The following is a 17,442-nucleotide window of genomic DNA, read 5'->3' on the forward strand; positions in this document are numbered from 1 at the left end:
GGAGCGTGAGCATAGAAGTACCCAGCTCTCTCTCTCAGTATTATACTTCAAAAAGTTTTCAATCTAACTTTTCATTATCCTAAAGTGTTTATTGTTGGTTGACTCTCTCTGCTGAAAGTTGTATCGATGGTTGTTTGAATGTTTTCTGTGGTAATGGACCTGTTTTCCCCCTATAATAGCTAACCCTTAAGCCTTTGATTCCCAAATGCAGAGAGATGCACAGAACACTGTGTGAGGTCCCGGGTGTTTTCTTTTCTGGAGGACATTTGCATGGCCTATCTCAGCCTCCTGCCCAAATCTGGTGTGGAAATCTGGTTAGGCAGCAGGTGGATTTCAAGTGTTAAAAATTCCAAGGTTGTGCAATCATAATTGTTTCTGGACCGGAAAATTTATTTTTGCTCTCTGATAGTGTCGTTTAGTTGTCGTAAGATCTGAAAACTCAACTTCATGTTCACGTAAGTGTTTGATTAACCTGTTGAAAGGTGGATTATGCTGGATTTTGCAATCAGATAAGTCATTTTCATATTAGAGATTAATTTCCCTCATCAAAAGCTTTTTTTTTCTTTCCTGTTGGTATGTTTCTCAGTTAAAAGAGCAACATAGAAAAATGGAGGGCTATGTAGGTTAGATCGATATTAGAGCAGGATGAAATGTCGGCACAACATCGCTGGCAGAAGGACCTGTACTGTGCTGTAGTGTTCTATGTTCATCTCTATCACTGATATTTAGCAGTTTGGGCCATGCTGTTATTTTTAAAACACTTGCCAGTGATTGCTGCTAATTCATCACTCCATTGCAGTATTATTTATTGGCCATTAGAAATCTCAGCCTGTGGCACAGAGAGGCTAAAGCCTGCAGTGAAAGCCTGGTGGCTTCAGATGCCTAGACAGATAGAAGTCCTTTGTGACATTGAATGATTTAGTTTACGTTGTATATTTCCATTCCCTTGCTTTCTCCGTGCCATGTATGGCCCCTTCCTCGGCATGTATTTGTACCACATTTAGGTGACTGTCCTTGGTGCTTTGGCCAGCTGTTCTTCAGGAAGGTTATCACAGCCTGTGCATGTTCATTTTTCAGCATGGAGCACTGGGACAATGATCAAAAACCAGAGCTTAAGCTAGTTTTTTTTTTTCTCTCATCCTCTCCTTTGTCCGGGAGTTTTAAAGATGGATTTCTTTTTGTAGAATGTTGGGTGATTTTTAATTTTTGACAGTGAATGAATTGTGATGTTGGAAGGATTAAATTAAATTAAAAGGTTGTGTGCCTTTTTCTAAGAACTCTCCTCGTGCATCCCTTTGCACATATCAGGTGTGGATTGTTCATGAGAGAGAGCTAATGAGTAAGGGCTGTTCACCCTATCAAACTGTACACTCCTTAATTTGCCTTATCCACAGAGGTTCCTTATAGCACATTTATAGCTTGTTAAATGCATTCTGTGGTGTGATAAAATTGTACTGCTTCCAATCTGAGAGTTTAGGTGCCTCTTGCCAGTCATTAAGTGAGTTGTGAGTCACTACATTTGTCATCTGCATAGTACGAATGGGAAGATTTCCACCTTACTTTGGGTTTTATAGCTCAGCTCTTTAAAATATATCCATGTTGTGCAGTGGTAATTCTGACCACTTCATACATTGAATCACTGCCTTTGTACTATGTAATTGTATTTATTTATGTTCCTCAGTCACAAACTTTATGGGAAATTCTATTGCATTATATGATCGCCCTTCCCCAGGTGATCTTTCTACTGTGCGATAATTAATTAATCCTGCCTCATTATCCATGATCAGATCTAAAATCGTCTGTTTTCTGGCTGGTCCTGGGATGTATCCCAGATTAACTCCATGAACTCCTCCTCAAGGCTTCCTTTTGTGAACTTGATTTCAAGTCAAGTTTATTGTCATGGGCATACAAACCCAGGGTATAAATCTCAGGAAAATTAGCTTTTGCAGCAACAGCACAGTACATTACAAATATGACGAGCATAAATTACATAAACTTAAATTAACAAATTATACATCACTTACACGACACAATAAACAAAAATTACATAACGACATTAGAGCAAGTTGAGGGAAATATAATCTGAGGTAGAATTAAGGTCTTTAAGGTCAGTTCAAGAACCTGATGGCAGTAGGGAAGAAACTGTTGTTGTTTTACCGAACATATGAAAATGAAAGTCATCTGCAATTATTGCTGTAACATTTATACAGTCACCCATTATCTCTTGATTTGTACTCTTTCCCACAGAGTAGCTACTGTCACAGGCCTGTTGAATACTCCTACCACTGGCTTATTTCCCTTCCTATTTCTTGTCATCACCCAAACTGATTGCACATCTTGATTCTCTTTTCACAACTCTATTCACTAATCAAAGCTGCCTCACCTCTATTTCCTTTCTACCTAACCTGCCACCATTGCAATCATGTATGTAATATGGCTATAAGATCATGCACATTTACTTCAACTTGTGACATCAGTTCATCTTTTCTGTTACAAATGCCACATGCATTCAGATAAAAAGCCTTTAAATTCTGTGATTTTACCTTTTTTAATCCCTCATGTTTGTATATCTTGTCCCCTTCTGTCACTCTTTGGTTATTATTATTCAAATTTGCCTTATCCTTTCACTTTAACTTTATAAATATCCCCTCATCTGAACCTTCACCCATGGTAACTGTTTAGTTTTAAAACCTGGCTACAGCTCTCAATCTGTCAGCCTGATTCAAGGGAAGCCTGTGCCAATAGAACAGCTCCCTCTTTCCTCAGTATTGAAACCCGATTCTCCCATACTAAACTTCAGCGACACATTCAATTAGTTAATCTTATTAACCCCGTGTTAATTTGCAAATGGCTCAGGTTACTGTTTTTGTAGTCTTGCATTTTAATTTAGGCTCTGGGTTTTGGCAATCCCTCAGCAGAAACTCTTTCTTCCCACCTATATCGTTGTACCTGTATGGACCACAACTGAATGTTTCTGCTCCCACACCATTCTTTTCCAGCGCTGAGGAGATGCCCTATCGCTGCCACTAGGCAGAAAGCATGGCCTTTAGGATGCCTGATTGCTGCTGCAGAGAATAGTATCTACCCACTTAGTTGCTGCCTTATACCAACATTACTTTCCTTTCCAACCCCAACTTGAATGGCCCCCTGTGCCAGGCTCTTGCGTCCTCCAGTTCCCTGCTCTCATTCACACAGGCTGCAAGAGCCCCATACCTGTAGAACAAGTGCAATGTTCAACATTCTTTTTCAAGTAATATTCAAAAACTACATGATGTGGCCAAATTGAAGCTAAAAGCATTTATTGCATTGTAGTTGGCTGGGAATTAGAACACTTGTCTCTGTTGCAAATAACTATGGGGCAATAATATTACTGGATTGTGGGAATTAGGTGGGTAGTTTCCACTCTTCCCTGTTTGCAGATTGTGAGTATTACTTTAAATATGCTTAAAATCATGTGAAGCTTTCTGAATGTACATAACTTTGCCAAAGATCAGAAACCTTTCCTCTCTTTAAATTTAGATGAAATCCTGTTAACAGGTTTATCTCAAGCCAAAAGACCTTATTCACTTCATGTTAATTCAGAAGAATAGTTTAAAAATGTTCCGAGTCCTCTTTCTATCAATGCTGACCACCACCTTCTGCACTGTCAGTGTATAGTGACATTTGTGCTAAGGGAAATGATTCACCTTGCACGATCTAAATTGACCATTCCCTATGGTACTTAACACTGTGGATTTCTCATCCACTTCTTGTAACAAAAGTAGGGAATGTACAGAAGCCACTTAGCATCACCTGAATCCAACTCCCTGGCATTAAATGTTAAAATGAATAGATCTGTTAGAATGGAAAATCATGGAGTCCTACAACACAGAAACAGGCCCTTTGGCCCACCATGTCCAAGCTGATTATCTGATATTTATCTATACCAATCCCATTTCCCATATTGGTCCATAGCCTACTGTTCCTTAGCAAGTCAAGTGCTCATCCAGACTTTGCTTAATGCAGCTCCAATGTAAATTTAATTGTGGTTCTAGTGGTTTTGGATGTGGTTAATTGTTCATTGCTGTCCATTCTGTAGTCAAGAAGCTCAGCTGAGTCCATATACAGAAGCAAAGCTGAAGCAGCGCCACTTTCACTTTTAGTATGTACAGGTACAAAGTCCATTGTCACTGTGTGATGGTACACAAGTGGTAAACTTATCATTGAAGCATGTCCCAGTCAGGAAGTCATCCCAATGTATTTACCAAAGCCAGGATATTAGATTATTGTAAGAAGAACAATTGCCTTTGAGTTTGACTGCATTCCTCACAAGGACTGAAAGGCATGTTGTTGTGATGTTTTATTGTAGAATGAATTCTGAGTTGGTGGTCTATCGTGCAGTTAAAAGAAATAAATATCACTGGTATCTCAGATTGATTAAGATCAATCATTCTAGAATTAGTTGATTTTATCTTTCTGTATTTTTATAGGACTGGATCTAAAAACATGATTGGTAATTAGTTTATTATTGTCACATGTACTGAGATGCAGTGAAAACTTTTGTTTGCATGCCATCCCGACACATCATTTCATACATCAAGGTAGTACAAAAGGAAAACAATAGCAGAATGCGGACTTGGAAACTGTAAAAATAGTAAATCATTTACATAACTTCAAACTAATTTGTAACCAGATGAAGCTCCTTATCCCTTTTTATTGTTTAATTCTAAAATATGAGTTTTGGAAGATTTCCTTTGTAGTCAACGTGTAGCCACATTATTAAGCAAGCATATGATTTGGGAAATTGGTTTATTATTGTCACTTGTACCAAGGTACAGTGAAAAACTTGTCTTGCATATCGTTCGTACAGATCAATTCATTACACAGTGCATTGAGGTAGTACAAGGTAAAGCAATAACAGAATGCAGAACGAAGTTTTAGTTACAGAAAAAGTGCAGTGCAGGTAGACAATAAGGTGCAAGGTCATAATGAGTTAGATTGTGAGGTCAAGAGTCCACCTTACCATACTAGGGAACCATTCAGTAGTCTTAAAACAGCAGGATAGAAGCTGTCCTTGAGCCTGGTGGTACGTGCTTTCAGGCTTTTGTATCTTCTGCCTGATGGGAGAGGGGAGAAGAGAACATGTCCCAGGTGGGTGGGGTCTTTGATTATGCTGGCTGCTTTATCGAGGCAGTGAGAAGTCTAGGCAGAATCCATGGAGGGGAGGCTGGTTTCCGTGATGTGCTGAGCTTGTGTCCACAACTCTGCAGTTTCTTGCAGTCACGGGCAGAGTAGTTGCCATACCAAGCCATGATGCATCCAGATAGGATGCTTTCTGTGGTGCATCAATTAAAAATTGGTGAGGGTCCAAGGGGACATGCCAAATTTGTTTAGAGTCCTGAGGAAGTAGAAGTGCCGGTGAGCTTTCTTGGCCATGGTGTCAACGTGTTTGGACCAGGACGGGCAATTGGTGATGTTCACTCCTAGGAACTTGAAGCTCTCAACCCTCTCTTATTTCACTGTTGATATAAACAGGAGCATATGTACTGTCCTTCCTCACCTTCCCCCCCCCCCCCCTCCTTCTTGAAGTCAATGACCAGCTCTTTTATTTTGCTGACATTGAGGGAAAGGCTGTTGTCATGATACTATGTCACTAGACTCTCAATCTCCTTCCCGTGGTCTGATTTAATTACATACGCAGTCCTGGAAGAAGGTTTTCCAATTAAACTAATGGTGTTTGTTGAGAAGATGGGGGGGATTAAAATTAGATCATATTTTCTTGTACCAGCTGCTAACAATTGCTCTTTATAAGTTCAGACTGGACTTCTCGGTGGCTATATTCCAACCTCTTATCCTGATTACAGAGACTTCATTTGCAGGAAAAATATATTTAATTAAACCCCAAGCCACTAAAACACCAACTTGCACTTAAATAGCACTATTAATGTGGTAAAATATTTTATGGCACACAAAAGGATCATTATCTAATAAAGTTTTTAGTTCAGGCTGTATGGGAGGACAGATGACTGAAAGCTTGGCCAGAAAGGTAGCTTTAAAGGAACATCTTAATGGAAGAGATGAAGTTGGAAAGACAAATAAATTCATAGAGAAAGTTCAGAGTTAGGGCCAACTAACTGAAGGCACAGATGCTAATTGTGGAACAATTAAAATCAGGGATGTTCAAGAGGCCAGAATAGAAGCATGTTAAAATTTCACTGGATTAGAGGTGGTTGGAGAATTAGGAAGAGGTGAGAGCATGGAGTGTTCGAGTGCTTTAGGTCAAATGTTAGTCGATGACTGTCCCCTGAAAAGACCTGAGACATAGAGCTCAGTAAATACAACTTGTTGATGTTAGCCCATATGGACCATTCCTTTGCCAGATATACATTCACCATTGAGTCTTAAACCCACTTCAGATGTTAAACTTTTGCAGAATCTTAAGCGTGTTTGTGTATTGATGCATGTTGATCCCACTGCTGCTGATTCCACTTCTAAGTACACATGTTAACTCTGAAATTTGATTCCATTGACTTCAATGGACTGGCTTTGCAAAAGCAGATTTTAATGAACATTGAGATGACTGTATCGTGTTTTCAGCTGGGCTAGCACATTATTTCTGCATGGGGTCTTCAGTTATTTGAGGTCAGAGTGTGCAGAGAGCTATGGACTGTACTTAATTAAGTATGGACAACACATGGCAGACACAGATATCCCCTTACAATTGGAAAATGAAGGAATAGCCTTGCTGCAGATGTAAAGTGTCATCTGTTACCACATAACCAACCAGTGTCCACTTATCGTCCACGCAGGAGATGCTGACACTGAACATCAAGCAATGTCTGGTTGTCATTGAGTGGGTGACAAACTAGTCATAACTAAGTCCAATGAGTTCAAAAGATCAGCAACCGGCAAGAATTATATGACAACAGAGCTAATAATGGGACTGAAAGAGCTTGCGTAGAAGCAAAGTTTTGGTTAACCTGAATTTCCTCTTGTTACAGAGTATACAAAAATGACAAGAAAGCTGGACTTTCTAAAGACAATCTCTTACTTCGGGGATGTACCATTAGAAACACAGAAGAGGTTGTGGGCATTGTAATCTATGCAGGTACATGTGTATGAGTGTATGTCTCTTCACAGGAGCATCTTCTTAAGCCAAGGGGTGAGAAATATCCCGTGTTGTATGTGGTAGATACACAATAATATAATTCGTACTCACTGAGTTCCTCCTCTGGGATTTGGTTCCATTTTAATCAACATAGCTGGGTTTCAGAACCACAGTTCAATGTGATCAGCAGAGGACAAGTTTTTGTCCCATGATATTTCTAATATCACATTCTGTCCTCATTCAAGTGCACTGTTTCCTGCTGTTGTTCTTAAAATCACCCAAAGGTTATTAATCCACTTCTTAAAAAAAAAAGCCAAACGAGATGGAAAATGTCAACGTAATATGCTCTGATGTCCAGATTCCTACATAACCAAGTTTAAATTCACCAACCAGGAGCTCGGGATACAAAGGGCTTGGTCTGTATGTTCATAAGTTAATGGAACATTGGTTTCTCCTTCCAAACCTGCCTAATACCCTCTCAAAAATGGCCAACTTGCATAAAGAAATGCAAATGTTGGCTTGTAGGAAGAGTGAAATGCCAGTGATTATATTGTAAATGAAAGCTTGACATGAAGAAGCCTGCCTGCATCTTAGATTTTTATTGTCCCTCTTCTGCATTTGTGACTCAACCAGCTCCACCGGTCTGGTGACTCTCCAATCATTTTTTACCCAAGTATAGTCTCTGGAGACTCGCCTTGTGGTTGGCCACAGTGGAAAGGGAGACTTTACCATTCTAGAACTGTGCTCTTCAACCCCCCCACCAATGACTGAAGAAACCGAACTCTTTAGTGATCAGAGAAAAGTATGAAATTTGTCAGTTGTGTCTGAAATGCAGCCAGTGAAAGATGTGCAAAAGCCACGAGGTTGCACTGAGTATGGATCCACTGGCTACATCTGGTTCAGTGCCCTTAGAGATTAGAGCCATAACCACCCGACAATGCCATCATGATGAAAATATCTATTGATAATCTATTGCCTTTCTCCATCCAATTCCCAATTAAAATTTGAACTTGTTTAAAATGTGGTGATGATGCTGGCTATTACCTGGCCAAGTTCAGATTGATTTGTTTATTTGAAAGGCCTTCGATTTGAAATGATGTAGATACTCAAAGCAGATAAACTAGAACAGAATTGACCACCAGGAATCCTCTGCTCTTTTACCTCAGGTGCCAGCCTGGTTTTGAGGAACTGACTGCTAATACTGATACAATACGCTTTTCAATAATTTAATATTCAAAATATGGTTCTTCCTTGCAATGAATGTAAATCTTATGTCATGCATCATCGTTGGTTTGGAACACAGCAATGGGTTATGCTGACGATATTTTTATGACACATTGTTTATGTTAAAGAAGCTCAATAAAACGGATGTATTCTACATACCTTTGCTTTCTCTTTATCCTTTGCTCTTTCTATTTCTTTCTTTTTCGTTCTCTACTATTTCTGTCATTTATTTCCTTCATTTTTAACCTCCCATCTCATATTCCCACCCAAGTCATGTTTTGAAATAATTGCTGTAACGCAGTCATATTAAACAGCCACACATTCCTCAGACATATCATGGTATATGCATGTCCCATTTGCTGTTTTAGTGAACTGAGTTTCAACGAATTTTTAACTTAGTGCTGCAGCGCTGTCTCGTGGTGATAAGTCTGCAGTTTTCACAAAGCCTGCTTGCTACTCTGAAACTTATAATGCAGATTCTCTAAACTTGTATTATTGGATGTTTGGTTGTTAAACTTTAGAAATCATGGTCTGATTTTGTATTCAGCATTGAAGCAACACCACTCATCACTGGCCTGAAAGAAAGATGCTCACGAGGATCCAAAGCCTCTCTGACATGGAACTTCCAGGGGTGAGGGATTTCAGCTACAAGGTTGGACTGGTGATGTAGAGATTTAATAGTGGTGCACAAGATCGTGATGAGTTTAGGCAGGCTAATAAGAAACTGGTCTCAGTAGTAGATGGTTCAAGGAGCAGGGGCACAGATTTAAAGTGAAGGGTAAAAGACATGCGGGGGCTGGTGAGGAGGTGTCTTTCTCAGGTTTCCTTGTGATACAGAAGGAAGCCACTCGGCCCATTGAGTCTCTGCCAGCTCTCAGAGCTCTATTCAATCTATCCTATTCCGTCCCACCCATTTATTTCCCAATAACCCATTCTCTTCCACATACTCATCAACTTACCCCCTCTACAACTGCCTGTTTCTCTAGTCACCCACCTACACCAGGGGCAATTTACACCATTCACTTAACCCACCAGCGCAAATTTGGGGTGTGGGAGGAAACCAGAGCAGCCAGGGGAAACCCACACGGTCACCAAGAGAACGTGTAAGGAGACACAAGGGACTGCAGGTGCTGAAATCTGGAGCAGCAAACAATCTGCTGGAGGAACTCAGCAGATTGAGCAAGATCTATGGGGGCGGGGGGGGGGGTGGGGGGGAGCGGCGAGAAGAATTGTTGATATTTCAGGTTGACTTGAAAGCTCAACAATTCCTTTTTCCCCCACAGATGCTGCTCGAACCCCTGAGTTCCTCCAGCAGATAGTTGGACAAGAGAATGTGTAAACTCACGTGTAAAACAGACAACCAAAGATCAGAATAGATCCCAGGTCGCTGGAGCCCTCAGTGAGGGAGGGAATTGGATGGGTACTAAAGGGCTTCAGGGAAAGTACTGTAGAATGGAACGGACTGAATTGCTCCATATGGAGCAAAATAAACGTGCAACAAATGATGTCTGGTTCTGCCGTAGTTCTGTGAATAAAGAGGGGCCTCAGAACTGAAGTGGCTAATAGGAATGACATCTACAAGAGCTTCAGAAAAATACACAGACTTCAAGAAGGATGATTACCAGAATGAACAGGATAGAAGAAGCAAGCAAGGCAAGCAGCAGACATGGTAGCGAGAAAGTCCAGAAGCAAATAGGTGCTTGACTATTGGACCTGTGTTTGAAGAGACCTGATGTTGGGAACCCACAAGAAAGCAGGTTGTGCTAGTAGCCAAGGATCCTTTATAAAAAGTTGAGATCCACAGTCTAAAACACCACTGAGTTATTGGAGTGCGAGAGAACGTTGATGCATCAGAGAATGGGCATCAGTACATACGAAACTCAGGTTTCACCAGGCCTTGATCCTTGATTTGAATAAAGGTTTGCAAGGCAGAGAGAAGATACAGGAGGTGTTGAAAGGCTACGAGAGGAATATAAATGGTCTTTGGTGCATTCTGGTCTCCTTGGTACAGTTGGCTCCCCATGAAATTAGTGGCCGTGAATTTTTTAAGTTCAGTGATGCGTCATATCGAATGTGAGTGATTTGAGATAGATTAACTTGTATGTATAGGTGACATTTGAACCTTATAAGAGCAGATCTTATTTCAATTTTAATATACATTTTAACCCTTGTAATTACATACATAATTCACAATTTAAGAAATAGGAGCAGTCTGTTCCATCCAATAAGATCATGACTATTCTAATTTTTCCAGCCTGCCACTAGTGGTCAGTGATGGTGTCCTCAGTCCATGCCAGTTGGAAAAGTTACTTGGGCCTTTCCCACTTACCAGCTCTGTGTCCATAACCCTATAGATTACAGCATGTCAGGTGCTCTTTTTGAGTATGTTATAAATGTGGTGAGGATTTCGGTCCCTGCCACCCTTCAGACTGTAAGTTCCTGATCCCCACCACTCATTGGCAATTTTTTTATTCCACCTCTAATTCCCCTCCAATCCTTCTATTTTTTGCCTCTTGTAATTGGCCTCTTTCCCCAAGGAAAATAGGTGCTTTCTGTTTTAGGCTTCTACATAGTTTTCTGCGCCCTTATTAATCCTTCCCGCAACCTCCCTAAAGAAACTAACCCCAGTCTTTCCTTCTGTCTCTACTTCTCCAGTCCTTGCAACACTTCCCTCTGCACCCACTCTGTACTGTCATGTCCTTCCTACAATGTAATGATCAAAACCTCATGCAGAACTCCTGCTATGGCCAGACTAGTGTTTTAAACATGTAGAGCATGACCTTCCCACTGCTTTGTTCCATGCCTCGCTCAAGTCTATTGCCAGTCCAGTGATCTTCTTCAGCTATTTATCTCCAATCTTCCTAGGGCATGAGACTAAAGCCATGTTAAACAACAATGGCCCACGTTACAAGCGCAGCAAACTGGAGAGACAAATGAACATAGACGTCTTCTGGTGTGTTATCATCCTTGTCGTGATGTGTCTTTTCTCTGCCATTGGTAAGTGTATTGGTTTAGAGTAATATACTTGGACCTCTCAAGAGAATTTAGACGGGAGTTAACAGATCCATAAGTACCAGCAGTACCATATTTCTTTGCAACATTGAAGAGAGTTATTTGGCTTATCAAGTCTAAACCAGCATCACAGAGGAATCTACTCCCCCAATATTTTCCTTGCAACCTATTCTCTCCACATTCCCATCAACTTTCCCCAGATTCTACTATTCAGCCTACCAACCCACACGTCTTCGGGCTGTTGGAGCAAACCAGAGGACCCGAAGGAAACCTATGTGGTCACACAGAATGTAAAGACCCCACTTAGGCAGCACCAGAGCTCAGGATTGAACCTGGGTCACTAACACTGACAGGCAGCAGCTCTACTAGCTGTGCCACTGTGCTGCCCCATGTCACTGGAAAACAGGAAATCATTAGTCAAAAATAATTTGACTATTATAAAAGAGTTACTGTTGTTCAGTGTGAGTTTGGTCAGAGGGCTAAACATGTGGCCTTCAAAGCTGCTAATGAAAGTTTTACATGGAGTCAGTACGATAAACAGCAGGATTGTGATTACAGGACTGTAACTCTCTACATTGCTCGGCACCATAATGGTGCATTAATTCATCACTGTGTAGTAAACCAACAGCCTTTTTGATGATCACATTTTAGGAAAGGATATATGGCCCCTCTTTCTTCTGAATCAGGATCCCTGTGTCGGGCTAGGAGTTGCTCAGGTAACCCCCTGCCTTTGAAAAGTACCTCTGCAGGACAAGCAGTATTGTGGAAACCTGCTTGGTTTGACTGTGGGCATCCAACGCTGGCTGTGCTTTGGATCAGTGTAACTTAAATTCACTCTGCCGCGGGCATTGTGCCAAACGTTATGTCAATACATGCCTGTCTGAGGTGGGAAGTAACTCATCCACACAAAGCACAATTTGCAATGGGAGGTGGTCGGCTGAGTGTCCAGACTGACACAGCAAACGGTAGGGCCCTGGGAAGTGTTGTACAGCACAGAGACCTCGGGGTACAGCTACATAGTTCCTTGAAAATGGCGACACAGGTGGACAGGGTGGTGAAGAAGGCATTTAGCATGCTTTCCTTCAGAGGTCAAGGCATTGAGTACAGGAGTTGATAAGGCCACATTTGAAGTCCTGAATACAGTTCTGGTCGCCCTGCTGTAGGAAGGATGTCGTTAAACTAGAGTGAGTGCAAAAAAGATTTACAAGGATGTTACTGGGACTGGAGGGCTTGGTTATAGTGAGAATCTGGATAGGCTGGGACATTTTTCCCTGGAGCATTGGAGGCTGAAGAGTGACTGAGAAGTTTATAAAACCATGAGGGGCATCAGTAAGGTGAATAGCCACAGTCTCTTCCCCAGGGTTGGGGAATCCAAAACAAGAGGCACAAGCTTAAAGTGAGGGAGGAAAGATTTAAAGGGACCTGAGGGGCAAATTTTTCACACAGAATGTGGTGAGTATATGGAACGAGCTGCCGGAGGAAGTAGTAAAGGTGGGTACAATTACAACATTTAAAAAAAAAAGAATTTGGACAGTTACATGGATAGGAAAGGTTACATGGATGGACCAAGCACAGGCAAATGGGAGTAGCTCAGGTCGGCATGGACAAGTCGGGCTGAAGGGCCTGTCCTGTGTAGCTCTGTGACTCTAGTTTCACCTGTAAAGTGATGTATTTGGATTGTATTCCAGGTTGTTCACATGCTGAATTGCTCCACAGCAGTGCCTGTAATGTGCTAAGTTCCTTTCAGGGTCAGATGTGAAACCAGAATTACAAACTGTCTGGTTTAGTTTCAGACTGTTGCCAGGGAGAGGAGTGGAAGCAGTGTCAAGGGAACATCCTTTGCCACTCAGATCAAACGTGACCGTCTGAGTTTTTCCATAATTTGGAAAACTAGTGCAGGCAGATGAGTATAGAGTTTAAGTCAAAGCAGAGTGGATAAGTCAAGATCCGAGCAGTGGGCACCTGTTTAGGTCAAAGAACTTTATTGATAGTTTGCTGTTGAGAGTTATAGAGATACAGCATGGAAACAGGCCTCTCAATCCACCAAATCCGTGCCAACCATCACTAATCCTACTGTAATCCCACTTTACTTTCCCCACATTTCCTCCGGTTTCAACCTCATTCACCTACACACAGGGAAAGTGGCCAACCAACCTGCCAACCCACATATCTTTGGGAACCAGACCACCCCAGAGGAAACCCTCAGTCACAGGGAGAGAGTGCAAACTGCAAGTCCTGGTATGATTGGGTTCGGGAGACCAAGAGTAACTCCTCAGAAAGAGAAATTTCAGGGTCAATCTTGCAGGGAGGCCCAAAAGATGCCCAGTTTCATGGGAAATGTGGCCTTTTGCATGGGCAAAAAACAATGGTTCCCTGAAAAATCATGCCAATAAGTTTGCATGAGCACCTCCTTTACACTGCTTGCAAGACATGAGGCAGGAATGCGATGAAATATTATCCACTTTCTCTGGATGAACACAGTTGGAACAACACTTGGGAAGCACAACACCAATCCAGGTCATATATTAACCGACACATCCACACTCTCCATTATTGGCCCACTGTGACTCTACTTACCCAAAGTTCTTCAACAGCACTTCTCAAATCTGTGACCTCCACCAGCCAGGACACTGTGAGAAGATTTTTGCCTCAAAGTTTCACTTCAAGTCAAATACGATCTGGACTTGGAAATGTCCAGAAAACCATTGTGGAACAGGGACTGGAGGTCTTCCGGAAGGGTCACTTGCACCCTTTGGAAGGTAGCATGGGCTGCCCAATAAATTCTGGCCTTGACTCCAACACCCACGATCCCAGTGAGAGATAATTGTTTACAAAATATTTTGTAAGACTTCCCTTGGTGACTTCAATCTTGACACAGCCATGGCAGACCTGTGGAGCTCAATAGAAAATGCGCTGCTTTGCTTTGGTGTTGGATGTGCTTCTTAACATCAAATTCTCTCTTACGATCCATAGGTCATGGTCTCTGGGTAGCTGGGTATGGTGATCAGCGGCCAGTATTTGATGTCCTCAGCATTGATGGCACCTCCTTATCTCCTGCATTATCTGGATTATACTTGTTCTTTACGATGATAATTGTGCTACAGGTAACTCAGATGAAATCCATTTCACTCCTCCTTTCACTATAAAATAGAATGTGTCATTAAGGAATTTTCCCCTGTCTTGAGTGGGTATTAGTGCTGAGTGTGGTGCTGCAAGTGGCTGTCAGGTTCAGTACCTTCTGAAGTTGACATCTCTGGGCATGATTGACAGATTGACTTTAAAAGGGATTGGAAGGAGCCCAAGTCTTGGTGCACATGTACCCTTTTCCAATCCCAAGTGTGGATCACAGTGTGAGTCTCTGATTTCACTCCAGTCACTAGTGCAGGGACCCTTGCTAGCCGAAGGCACCAAATTGCTGCTTTCTCCAAATGTTCATTTGGGGAGGAGGAATTAACCTCCAAAACAAAGTAGGCTGGACATGAATAGTTCACAGGATGAAGTCGAGAGTGATGAGCCTGACATTCTATGCCACGCAATGGAATTTCTTTGGAAACCCAATTGCAAAACACAGTAGGCGACGTTATATATTCACAGAATGTGAACAGCAAGACAAGTATTTATTGTCCATCCCTAATTGACCATTGAACTGGGTGCCTTATTGAGGCCATTTCAAATAGAATTAACCATTGCTGGGTCTGGAGTCATATTGGGGATGGACAGCAGATTTCCTTTCCAGATGGAGATCAGTGAAACTGATGGGTCTCCATTTCAATTGCTCACCATTACCGGTGCCAGCTTCACAGTCCAGATTTATTTAATTATTTGGATTTCAATTACCCAGCAGGTGATTGGAATCTCGATCAGACCTCCGCTCCCCAACCGAGGCTCTGATCGGCTCTTGAGATACTGTTTCTCTCCAGTGTCCGATATCCTGACCTTAATCCCTCCCTTGCACCCACCCATCTCTGGACCTTTCTCCCCCTCACAATCCTCTCAGGTTTTTTTCTCTCAACACAGCAAAGAGGAGGGGAAAGGCCCTTTGAGCACCTTAAATGCCACGGGCATCTTGTGAAACAGAGCCTAGTTGCAGCAGTCCCTCAGAAAAGAACAATTGCCTGCTGCAAATGTTGAAGATTTTCAGGCCATAGAGTTTTCTTTGGGAGAATTGTGTATTGCAAGTGGATCTGTACACTGTGACCAAATAACGATTCTCATTCAGTTTGAAGCATTACAACTAAAATATTGCTTCCTGTGAGATATTTGCGACTTCCAAATACTCCCATTGTTGTAAATTTTTTAACATTGTATTGTTTGACACAGGTGCTGATTCCAATTTCACTGTACGTTTCCATTGAGATTATTAAAATTTGCCAAGTATTTTTCATCCATCAAGACATTGACCTGTATGATGAGGAGACTGACTCTCACCTGCAGTGCCGGGCACTGAACATCACAGAAGATCTGGGACAAATACAGTATATTTTCTCTGACAAAACTGGGACACTGACAGAAAATAAGATGGTGTTCCGACGATGTACAGTAGCAGGGGTTGAGTACTCTCATGATGCGAATGGTAAGTCAAGTTTGCTGCTGGCATCAATAATAATCTCACTTGGCAATATGAAACCTAAAGGAAACAGTCCTTGCATGACGGTGCAGAGAACTATAGACTGAGGGGCCAAGGTTTAATCCGTGCTCTGTTGGCATTAGTTACAGGTTAAATTGTGCTATTAAGTGAGTAAGAGGGAGCAATAAGTAAAGGCTATAGTTCCCATTGCCTGCTTTCTGTTGATGTTTCCCCAGATGGCTGTCGATTGACAGGATCACGTTTGGCTGTTGCTAGGACAGCTGCAAGGACACTGAAATGTTGGTGCGCATTGGAAATCAGACAGCAGCAACCCAGTCTGACTCTTGCAGTTCAGGATGGGAAATAGTTGATAGCAAACCACATGAATAACTAATTCACTTTGTTGTACTTTCCAATTTGTCTTGATTTGGATTTGTTGTATTAAACTTCCCCTTTTCCATAATCCATTGCTTTCCATAAGACCAAAAGATAGGAGCAGAATTAGGCCATTCGGCCCATTGAGTCTGCTCTACCATTTAATTATGGCTGATTTTTCAACCCATTCTCCCACCTTCTCCCTGTAACCCTTAACCCCCTTACCAATCAAGAACCTATCAATCTCTGCCTTAAATACATCCAGTGACTTGGCCTCCACAGCCCTCTGTGGCAATGAATTCCGCAAATTCACAACCCTCTGGCTGAAGAAATTCCTCTTCATTTCAGCTGTAAAGGGACATTCCTTTATTCTGAGGCTGTGCCCCTGGATCCTAGACTCTCCTACTAATGGAAACATCCTCTCCACATCCACTCTATCCAGGCCTTTCAGTATCCGGTAGGTTTCAATGAGATTCCCCCCTCATCCTTTTGAACTCCATTGGGCACAGGCCCAGAGACATCAAATGCTCCTCATACATCAAGCCTTTCGTTCCTGGGATCACTCTTGTAAACCTCCTCTAGACCCTCTCCAGGGCCAAAACATCTTTCATTAGATACGGGGCCCAAAATTGCTCACGATATTCCAAATGTGGTCTGAGCAACGCATTATAAAGCCTCAGCATTATGTCCTTGCTTTTATGTTCTGGTCCCCTCTAACATTGCATTAGCTTTTTTTTACTGCTGACTCGACCTGCAAGTTAACCTTAAGGGAATCCTGACCTAGGTCTCCCAAGTCCACTTGCACCTCCGATTTCTGAATTCTCTCCCCATTTAGAAAATAGTCTACACCTTTATTCTTCCCACCAAAGTGCATAACCACCCTGATGTATTCCATCTGCCACTTCTTTGCCCACTCTCTGAACCATTCAGTGTATGGTTTCTTGGGACACCATGCTAGCCAGTTCTAATTTTTTTCATAAGATGTTCATCCATATATGTGTCACACCATAAAGCCCATTGTCAACACCCTTATCATCTCATTGAAATCACAAACAGAGGGTTGTATGTGGAACCTTACAGACAAAGAATTTACCCCCTCCATCAGTGAAGGTAAATGATTATAGAATCCTGAGAAGATTACTTCTACTGGAAGATTACTTCTGGTCTGACTACTGAA

The 17,442-nt window shown here is 41.9% G+C and overlaps 1 protein-coding gene across 1 annotated transcript in view; it reads left to right on the plus strand.

The window, feature by feature from the left end:
* The window catches only part of atp10a (ATPase phospholipid transporting 10A), a 147,981-nt gene that overhangs the window by 68,073 nt on the left and 62,466 nt on the right, over positions 1-17,442 (plus strand). Inside the window, exons 4-7 of the mRNA XM_052026516.1 lie at positions 6,981-7,087; positions 11,177-11,308; positions 14,297-14,427; positions 15,644-15,896. Of these exons, the coding sequence (XP_051882476.1) occupies positions 6,981-7,087; positions 11,177-11,308; positions 14,297-14,427; positions 15,644-15,896 (623 nt within the window). The remainder of the gene's footprint in view (positions 1-6,980; positions 7,088-11,176; positions 11,309-14,296; positions 14,428-15,643; positions 15,897-17,442) is intronic.

This window comes from Pristis pectinata, chromosome 11, assembly GCF_009764475.1.
Source record: "Pristis pectinata isolate sPriPec2 chromosome 11, sPriPec2.1.pri, whole genome shotgun sequence".
Lineage (NCBI taxonomy): Eukaryota > Metazoa > Chordata > Chondrichthyes > Rhinopristiformes > Pristidae > Pristis > Pristis pectinata.